The sequence below is a fragment of the Neoarius graeffei genome, chromosome 27 (assembly GCF_027579695.1).
Source record: "Neoarius graeffei isolate fNeoGra1 chromosome 27, fNeoGra1.pri, whole genome shotgun sequence".
Lineage (NCBI taxonomy): Eukaryota > Metazoa > Chordata > Actinopteri > Siluriformes > Ariidae > Neoarius > Neoarius graeffei.
Window position 1 is genome coordinate 10,681,179 of NC_083595.1, and position 10,781 is coordinate 10,691,959.

Sequence of the window (10,781 nt, forward strand, 5' to 3'; positions counted from 1 at the left end):
TCGGCAAGCATTTCGGTTCATCTCGCTGCAGTGGAATTAGAGAGGGATATTTGACTTATTTTTTGGGTGATGTCATCTTTTAACGGGGTTCCCTCATATGGACCCATCCCATGTGACGTCACAACAAATGCGGCTGCCATTTTGGACATGAACTACCAGTAGTCTACCACAGCCAACAACGAGGAACGACGGCGAAGCATTGAAAGGAATATAGCCATCAAAGAAAGTTTTTACTTTCAGCAAGACTTCCATCATGCCATTATATTGTTGTGCACCTGGATGTAGTAACCATCAACACACAAGGCAAGATTTATCATTTTATCGGATCCCAACAGATGCTGACCAATGGAGAAGATGGATGGTCTCTAAAATATTGGCAAAATGATGTTTATTGACATAGCAATCGTGCGTAACGGGAAGCATTTGCATATCTGAAGTGTTGTGTTTACATCAAAGGTAAAATAAACCGATATGACAACGACTGCTGCTGCCAGGTTGGGGATACAAACTAGTAGAAAGGAAGTGTGCCAACAGTGCCAACACACTTCCTTTCTACTAGTTTGTGTCCCCAGAATTTTCCCACGACTTCTATCCATGTTTCTGTAGTTGCCCCTTTTTCCCACGGTTGTTTTGCTACAATGTTTGTAGTGGGTGTGGCAGTAGGTTGAGAAAGTGTTTATCATTCGGTGCATCTTCAGATCATGCGAGTGCTAGTCTTCAGCGTTAGCCATGTCGAAAAGAAAAAACAAGGTACTCTTTCGAGTTTTGGATTTGTTAAGAAAAGTAAAAATTCCGAGGAGCAGCAAGACGGTTCTTCAGCAGATGACAGTGGACAACTGTCCGCAACCACCATCGCTGCACCTGCTGGGAATGCCGGGCCCGCTGTCAGCATGCAGCAGGATGAGCAAAACCCGCAACAGACTGCGTGAGAAAAGCCTGTCATCACTACTTTTTGTGGATTTAAATGGGCCCCCATTGGAGCGATTTGACCCAGCACCCTTCATCACATCGTGGATTAAATCAGGTCATCGCCTGTCCACGTCATGGGTTTCGGGACCAACAGCCAAGTAAGAAGAGCCCAGGCCTTTGTGGTTGATTCTGCTTTAAGGTAAGATGCATTTAATTATTCGTCTGCTGTGGGTTTGGAATCGGTAGCCTGACCGATTCGTTCATGTTTGTGGTGCCATTTGTTTGTTGACGCGTGTTGAAATGGAAGATTGGTTGTTGACATGATTTCCAGTGATGCTTTGGTGCTGCTGTGGATCAGATGTGTTGAGTAGCCTGACTGTTTTTTTTTCCTTGCGTGTGATATCATTGTTGACGCGAGGTTGTTTTTTGAACATGCCAATGTGGGCACGATTTCCCCTGATGAGTTATGACTTCAGACGCGATGCATGTGTGGAGGTGTGGAGTCCGCGTGATATGTGCGTAAGATAGGCTTCTCATGTGTTTGGAGATCCGCGCTCTGAGACAAGCGCAAGCACCTCCCCCCCAAGGGAAAAAAAGGGACCCCCCCCGAAAATATCGGCATAGTTCGAACACTGGGTTGGAGAAAGTAATGGCAAATAGTGAGTGCACAAACCATAGAAGGTAAACTGTACACAGCGCCAGGGCAGTGTGATATGTCTACTTTTAGATTGTGTTAGCTTATCAATGAACACACTCGTCACTTGACGAGTTGCACGTCTTTACGACGGATACTTAAATGTGTGTTAGGTATTATTGTTGCAGTCTAAGCAGTCATTGTAGCAGCTAGATGAGCGAGAACCGAAAGGGTCTGTGCCATAAACCGTTATTTCTTCATGTCCAAAATGGCGGTCGGGTTTACGAAGGTCACATGCGTGGGAAGGGTCTATAGAGCGATCGCCATCTCGCTCATGCACTCTTTCACAACTTCGGTGAAACACTATGAAAATAAAATAATAATAATAATAATTTAATAGTAATATTTATTAAAGACAGCTTTTGTCTCGGTCCGGATGACATTGCGTTTGGGTCCGTACACGGACCCAGATCCACCAGTTGAGTAAGTCTGCTGTACATGTTCCCCAGGTCCAAAAGAATAATTTTTTATTACATGCCACTCCTTGTGCATCACCAGAGAAGCTGTTTGTTGTCTTTCGTGTGAGAAATGTAATCAGTTATACATCAGACAACTCCACAATAATGTACGTAATATTAATGATATCTCTGTGTGCATCACCAGTTGTTATAGGAGCGATGGAATGAGGAAGTGTATGGAAGACACCATATACCAAATGGCATAGGCTGAGTAAGCAGGGGACTAGACTTAAAGGCAACCAAGAGGCCAAGGGCAACTCGCAACATGATGCTACCACCACCATGCTTTGCTGTGGGTATGGTATTCTCAGGGTGATGAGAAGTTTTGGGTTTTCTGCCAAATGCAGCACGTTGTATCAAGGCAAAAACATTTCATGAGGCAATACTGAGGCAAATGCATTTTTTCCTACACTGAATGTTTTTTTTCAGTTGGATACTTTCAAAATCTAGCCTATTCTTGTTGATTTGTCCCAAATTACCGACTCTTATCTTTAACATCAGTGTAATACATCAGTGTTGATCCCTAAAACTGTGTTTGAACCCTTTAACCCCCCTGTTCTCTCCCATTGACCGAGGACATCTCTCTATGTGACATCAAGTTATATACAACTGCAAATGTATTAAAAACCTCTCAATATATCCGATCCCCATCTATATTACGAGCAATATAAACAATCCTGATGAGCTCTCAATATTTTGTATTGTTGGTTGTGTACATGACTAATCCTCTCTTTACCTGCTCACTGACTTTTTGTGGATGACCTCCTCGAGGCAAAGTCATGGTTTTGCCATTCTTTCCATTTTTAACAACAGATTTATTGATACTCTACCAGATTTTCCAAGTTTGGGACATTTATCCAGAAGTTTGTCTCAGACTTGTTTCCCAAATGACACAATTAAGATTTGAACTTGTGATCTCCTGACAATAATCACTACGTTTACATGCACATCCAAATCGAGCTGCTGTCGGTAATCGAGCTGAAGGTCCCAGCAGGGGTGCCAGAGAAATCCAATCCTACATGCACACAATGAAATCGGGCTATTGTGTGAGGTGCATTGTGCACCCGAGCCACAGGTGGCGCTACACGCCCCATCGTGTTGGTACACTTCCGGTTGTCGTCATGAAGAAGAGCTATTCAAGAGTGTAAACAAAGTTATCAGTTCCGTGTTCTCCATTGCGCGTTTTTCTCCCGTCCATGAATTTTAATATATTCAACTCCTTAAGCTGAATGAGCATGAACTCTGTCTCCTCATTGCTCCAGAAGTGCACGTTTCTGCTTGCCTGTGGCAGTGGGGGCGTGGTCAAGCGCCGGTCTGTGACAGGAGGGCGGAGCCAGGGAAGGTGAGTGGCAGAATCACTTCACCTGACGGTAATTAACCTGTGTTTGTGTGTCTTCCCAGTAACCGCGCCCTATTTAAGGAGGCAGAGGGAGAGCAGAGGGGAGAGCTCATCCCGGGACTAGAACACAGCGCGCGCGTGTGTGTTTTTTTCTCTCAAGAATAAAAGTAGGCTGTTAAACTGAAAAGTCTGACAATAAAAAGCCTATTAGTACCAGAAGCTTTGTCCTGCCGTCCTCTGTGCTCCACCCACACTTCAGAGAGCTCTACATCCACATTTTCTCTTCTTCGTTTGTTCCTCCTGACCTCTTCTGCTACTCGCTACTACTGTTGTCATGCCGACCGAGGCTGTTGTGTTTCCCGCTTGTGGTCTCGTCACTCGTCACTTCCGGAAGTAGCTCGACAACTAGCTCGATAGAATATACATGCACAAAGTAGCTCGGCAGAAATCGCATAAACTAGGTCGTGTAGCTCAATTCTGAGAAATCAAGTTCGGTTCAATTTCAGCCGAATTAAGGTGTATACATGGCATTTTGAACTTCGATTTCAGTCGAGCAACGCCAGAAATTCGATTCTCTCTATGTGCATGTAAACGTAGTGAGTGAACGCTTTTCTGTTGCACCACTCGGGAATTCCATATTTATGCCTGTGGCAGCAGGGGCATGGTTGAGCATGGGTTTGTGAATGGAAAACAAAGCCAGGCAAGGTGAGTGGCAAAATGATCACACTTGTGGTTAATTAATGTGCTGTGTGTGTTTGTGCCCAGTGACTGCAAGGTGAAAAAAGGGTGAAGAGGGGAAAACAGGGAGCCTCCAACCAGAGTATTGGCTGTGTCTATGTGTGTGCAGACAATCCAGCAATGCACAACTTTCACAGAGCATTATTGGTTCGTATTACTTATGAACAAGACAGAACTCCATTTGAATTATATAATTATTATGATCTGAGTGTTGCATTACACTCGGCCACTGCCACTTCATTGTTTTAATGTGATCCCTGCCTAAGGGTGGTCAGTGCTAATGGTCAGAGATCATTACTGGTATCATTAATGGTCAGTAATTGTGGTCTAATGGTCTGTAATGGTGGTCAGTGTTCGTGGTCAGATGTTGATCAGTCAATTTTGGTGGTCTAATGGTGCCGTCATGGAAAAACTCCTTTCAATCACACTCACCTGTCCAATCTCACCAGTGCTGCTGTGGCAATTAGCTGAGCTCGACTTTCTCTTCCAGAGAAACACCAAGCACATTTTCATGCTACTTGCAAATGACAACCCATTTTTAAATTTGTGCTTCAAAATACGCTCCAACTTATCCGTGACCCACAATGGATAAGTGTCATAGAAAATGTATGGGCTCATAGAACATGTATGGATGTTTCAAAATATTCAGTATGTTACCATTTCACATACTACATCCACAGAGCTCCCGAACGAAGTGTTACTGCCAGGAAGACAGCCAGTTGCACCATGATGACCTTTAACACTGTGCTCTTCTCTGTGTTGTTTTTTTGAACAAAAGCAGAACCTTCTATGACACCATATTGCACTTGGAAGAGTCTCCTTTTACATGAACAAGTAAAATGTAAACCAGGCTAGACCTCGTCTTAGCCGCTGAGATTTTCAAGCCTCTCCACAAAATATTATTGATTAATTCACTTCAATAACCTCTTTAATTTAGAGACATGGTACATTCTCCAAACTGCTTTCAACCAATAAGAGCCATTCCAGCATCTGCATAAAATCCACATAGACCAATGTTCCAGCATCAGCTTCAAGACCCTCAGCTTCAAAAGCACAGTGAAGTAGATGAAAAACTGCACAATATACGAGTTATCAAATCATTAGTATGAGCCTGGACAATCCCAACAAAGCAAACTCTACATGTGTTGTGTGTGCTATGATCATCTTGAAGAAACTCAGTCACTTCTGATGAGAGCTTGTGCGTGTTTGAAAGAATTATTTGGGTCCATAAATTGTGTTTTGACTTATTTTACTCATGTTTTTATTTCTGCTTTATTTAATTTGATTAATATTTTAACAAATTCCCCAGCACTACCCCGCTCTATACATTCTGTAAAAGTTTTGGCCTGTATATTGAAGTTGGGTAAAAGCTGAGTACAGTTTTGAATCAGCATACGGTATTCTGTCATGTCAAAACTTGCAAGCGCAATTTTATTCTTCTACATAAAACATGTTAAACATTCGACAGTAAGAGATCTGATATAATTCTGGAATCATAATTAATGATCATCATCATGATCCAGCTTTTCACGACAGTTTACAAGACATTAAAATGACAAATACTGGATCAGATGACAGCAAACAAAGTCATAAAATGTTTAGCTAAATGAATAAGAAAAGAAAGTAACAAGAATTAAGAAACCGGCCAGAAATGACTAATTTATTCAGTGATTATTTCCGATGTTGGCATGAACAGAGGTCAGGAGAGAGTGAAGAGGGACGACAGAAAAGCTGTAGCGCTATATAGATATCCTTCCTGTGCTGTTCATGATGCTGAATGTGAAGTCACTAACCAAATTCAGCTCTTATCATTCACCAGTTCTGGAGTATTTCTCTTCACGGAGTTGAGTCACCACATCCTGTACAAAAATAAACCATACATTGTCACATTTTACACAGTAGCACCCTTGTACACAAACACACAGACTACACACTTACTCTGAGGGCGTGGTTACAGGGTTCAACCATCTGAACGCATCAGTACTGTAAAATACACAAAAATAAACTCAACATTCTCCATGCTTGTTTTCAGGAATGGTTATTGGGGGTTACAATTCTTCCTGTCTTACACACACGCTACAGACTTACCCTCAGTGTGTCGTAATCAGAAGACATGGTTGCAGGGTTTAGAGTTGTGTAAGTGCCACTGGCAGAGCTTTGAACATTCTACGGAGGAAATGAGAATTTAGAGGATGACACATGCATGTGCGCGCACACACACACACACACACACACACACACACAACGTACTTGCAGAATGTCATAATCTGGGGACATAGTCCTGGAGTTAAGTTCTGTGTATGTGTCATCTCCAGGCGATGGAACAATCTGACAGGAATTAACAGAAATCTTCTTTCGTATTTAATCAAGAACAGATTTGTAAGAACTTTATGTAGAGCAAGCCATCAAGTGAAAAGTTCTCTCAGTACCTGAACATCTGTGTCTCTCTTTGCTCCTCTCTTCCTCCTGTTCACACAAACGGCATTAAAACATGGTTATTGAATCTGTTCCTGCTTAAAGGGCACATCTTGGGTATATTTAGGAGCAAGATCAAAGTAATTCTCTTATTTTATGTTAAACTTTGGTCAAATATCGGTCACATTTTGCATTTTGTGCAATTTTTACACCTTGCACAATACCAGAAAAATTCAGTTGTCAGTGTTGGTTTGTTTATGAGAATATGACCTGGTGGTTTTCTGCAAATTTCTTCAACATCACGTAATTATTAAAATGGTTAACAGGTGTATCGTAGGAGGGTGTAGCAACACCAATCTTGATGGGATTAGTACTCATCATTTTCCAAAAGACCGGACGATGAGAGAGAAATGGGAGCGCTTCGTGCGAGGCACCCGGAAAAACTGGCAATATGCAACAGACCACAGCATAGTATGCGGGGCTCACTTTATAAAGCCCTATGACTTTGAGAACTATTTGCAATGGGAAATGGGCTTCAAGAAGCAACTTGATCTGAAAAAAAGATGCAGTTCCATCTGTTAGAATGCCCAAAGCAACACCATCTCCATTTGTTTCAGCGTCACCAAAGGAGCCAGCCGTGTTCGTCTCCCCTGACAGAAGGCGAAGTGCTACATCCACTGAGGCCCTCGAAGCCGAGGACCAAAGCAAAGCCGAGAAAAAGACCAAGAAAATCAGCAATTCACAAGTTGACTGTTGCCAGGGTAAGAAATAAGAGAGACTATACTCTAAATTAGGTGTTCCTGTGTTTGTGTGGTACACGGATAATGTTATTTATTGACACACACAAAAGTAAACAACACGAAAGCGCTGGGCGATAATACACTTACTTCACATGTATCAAGGGATATGCGTGTCAGGGCTTGAGATCTTGGGACCTGTCAAACACATTAAATGTATATACTGTACAACCCTGCTTAGCCGATTCCATGTGTGTAGCTTATGAAATCTTTCTCCTACAGTAGCCAGTACTCTTCTAAATGAAGAAATATATAAATACATAATAGTAATTTTGAATTACTATTGAATACTTGAATCATCATCAAATCCAAACAGATGAAGCCCCAATTCTGACATCTCATTCTTCATCCAAAGGTGAAGTAACATTGTGCTCAGGCGACAATTCCATATTTCAATGCAAAATCGCTCGCTACTAAACTTGGTCTACACAGACTGTGCACTGAATCCATGCAGGGTCTCTCAGCCTGCTGGCGGATCCGCACGTGACGTCACGAATCTGGATCAGTATGGCTCCAGACTCCCTTGGGATTTTTCCAGATGCGTTTTGTTGTTTTATTTTTTTCTGCTGTAGACAGATGGCCTTGTGCAAAATTACCCTTCTGGATGAGTGTGTAAAGGGACATACTTTCATATTAAAAAAAAACCTAAATTGGTCCAGGATATGCCCTTTAAGACTGGATTAAGTTTCTGGATCAGATTCATTGTCATGATGAAAGAATTCATTCACTCACTTCATGCAAAGAACGGTGATAAGAAGAGAGAGAAAGAGACCAGGAACAAGTGCAACAGCTCCCCATAGAGCATGCAGCTTCCACACCTCAACTGAGCTCTCATCACCACCTGAGACAATTTTGAGCACATGTACAGAGGCAACTGTTACTGTTCCATTTTGACATTTTTTTAATGCGGAAATAAAATGAATGAAATACTATTGAGCACAAAAAAATCCCTTCATTCCAATATAATGACTTTTTACTCATCTGATTAGTCTTAATACAACACTCAATAAACACTCCCATTAAAGTGTTACTCACTGAAATAAAGTCTCACTCGCAACCCGCCGTAAGTGCTTTGGACATGCACGGGTCACACGGTTTGGTAGCTCACAGCCGTGCCGCAGGGTCGTGGTGAACCCGGGGGAAAGTTTGGGGGAGGAGTCTGGGCAAAATACTTATCAAGTACAAGTTGCACGCCTGACTTCCTCGAGGCGTGGGAAAAATTGCGCCGTTAGCCCGTGGAAAGCGTATGTCTGACGCACGTGATCAGTGAGTGTGGAGTGCGTGCGACTTGCATTTTACCAGTTTCCTGTGCTACGAGTACGGGCCGCACTTATGAAGCATGTGTGATGCATGTGATTAACACGTTACAAATCACTCATAACTTGCGTGTGACGCAAGCCAGGAGTGGGTATAAAACCAGCAGCGGGTATAAAACCAGCAGCATTCTGCATCTGTCTAACGACTGAAGAACATTGGATATTTTGTGGGAAAAATTTAAAAATTCAGTTTAAAGTTTAGAAAATGGAACCCAAGAAGAAGCGAGCAAAAGTGAAGTAACCCAGCCTGAAACAGCAGAGGGGGAGGAGGAGGAAGAATTTGATGATTGTGGCAGCACGAGCAAGCCCTGCATGGAGAGGGAGGAGTATGCCTTCAAGCCGGCAGAAAGCACAGCACCCCGCCAGAGGGATTTTCACAGGTGCTTTAAACATTCATTTCAGTATCTATATGCTTATGTAATTCATATTATATATACTGATTTTCATGTATGTTTCAGCTTACGACGCCCAGAAGTGAGGACATTGCAATCCCATCATCGCTGTCAGGCCATTGTGCCATGCCCAGTGATGAAGACAAGGACATCCCGACACCCCGTCCCACCACTCAGCAGGAGTAGGAGTCAAACTGTTGTGCTATTTAGTTGGGATTTTTTAGTGTGAGAGTGAAGCTTAAGGAATAAAACACTTGAGGACGTGTTGTTCAACTGTGGCATGGTGTGATGGAGTGTATTATTTCTTTAATATCACAGCAATTTGCCTTCAATTACAACCAAACGACAATTTTTTTATACTGTGAGTCATTTGTCTCCCTCGTGAAGTTAATAATTATTCCAAAGTGACTTCCAAATGAAGCCAAATCCTATCCGAGCATAAAGCTGAGCAGTTGAGGACAAACAGCTTCTCTGTGGTGTTTCTGAGATTGAACCTGAGCTACAACAACCCTGTATACAGTGGTGCTTGAAAATTTGTGAACCCTTTAGAATTTTCTATATTTCTGCATAAATATGACCTAAAACATGATCAGATTTTCACGCAAGTCCTAAAAGTAGGTAAAGAGAACCCAGTTAGACAAATGAGACAAAAATATTATATTGGTCATTTATTTACTGATGAAAATGATCCAATATTACATATGAATGGCAAAAGTATGTGAACCTTTGCTTTCAGTATCTGGTGTGACCCCCTTGTGTAGCAATAATTGCAACTAAACGTTTCCGGTAACTGTTGATCTGTCCTGCACACCGGCTTGGAGGAATTTTAGCCCATTCCTCCGTACAGAACAGCTTCAACTCTGGGATGCTTGTGGGTTTCCTAATTCAGAATTCATTGCTCCATCAATGATGGCAAGCCATCCTGGCCCACATGCAGCAAAACAGGCCTAAACCATGATACTACCACCATCATGTTTCACAGATGGGATAAGGTTCTTATGCTGGAATGCAGTGTTTTCCTTTCTCCAAACATAACACTTCTCATTTAAACCAAAAAGTTCTATTTTGGTCTCATCCATCTACAAAACATTTTTCCAATAGCCTTTTGGCTTGTCCACGTGATCTTTAGCAAATTGCAGACAAGCAGCAATGTTCTTTTTGGAGAGCAGTGGCTTTCTCCTTGCAACCCTGCCATGCACACCATTGTTGTTCAGTGTTCTCCTGATGGTGGACTCATGAACATGAACATTAGCCAATGTGAGAGAGGCCTTTAGCTGCTTAGAAGTTACCCTGGGGTCCTTTGTGACCTCACCGACTATTACACGCCTTGCTCGTGGAGTGATCTTTGTTGGTCGACCACTCCTGGGGAGGGTAACAATGGTCTTGAATTTCCTTCATTTGTACACAGTCTGTCTGACTGTGGATTGGTGGAGTCCAAACTCTTTAGAGATGGTTTTATTACCTTTATCAGCCTGATGAGCATCAACAACGCTTTTTCTGAGGTCCTTAGAAATCTCCTTTGTTCATGCCATGATACACTTCCACAGACATGTTGTGAAGAGCAGACTTTGGTAGATCCCTATTCTTTAAATAAAACAGGGTGCCCACTCACACCTGATTGTCATCCCATTGATTGAAAACACCTGACTCTAATTTCACCTTCAAATTAACTGCTAATCCTAGAGGTTCACATACTTTTGCCACTCACATATGTGTAATATTG

At 42.3% G+C, this 10,781-nt stretch overlaps 1 protein-coding gene across 4 annotated transcripts in view; it reads right to left on the reverse strand.

The window, feature by feature from the left end:
- Window positions 1-5,449: 5,449 nt before the first annotated feature.
- The window catches only part of LOC132874889 (hepatic and glial cell adhesion molecule-like), a 24,838-nt gene continuing 19,506 nt past the window's right edge, over window positions 5,450-10,781 (reverse strand). For 3 of the 4 annotated variants that reach the window (XM_060911369.1, XM_060911367.1, XM_060911368.1), the window contains 6 exons: window positions 8,083-8,191; window positions 6,568-6,604; window positions 6,389-6,466; window positions 6,227-6,304; window positions 6,077-6,121; window positions 5,450-5,997 (listed from right to left, as the gene is read on the reverse strand). In XM_060911369.1, the coding sequence (XP_060767352.1) occupies window positions 6,116-6,121; window positions 6,227-6,304; window positions 6,389-6,466; window positions 6,568-6,604; window positions 8,083-8,191 (308 nt within the window). In that variant the 3' untranslated portion in view covers window positions 5,450-5,997; window positions 6,077-6,115. The remainder of the gene's footprint in view (window positions 5,998-6,076; window positions 6,122-6,226; window positions 6,305-6,388; window positions 6,467-6,567; window positions 6,605-8,082; window positions 8,192-10,781) is intronic. The other variant, XR_009651716.1, reaches the window with a different exon arrangement.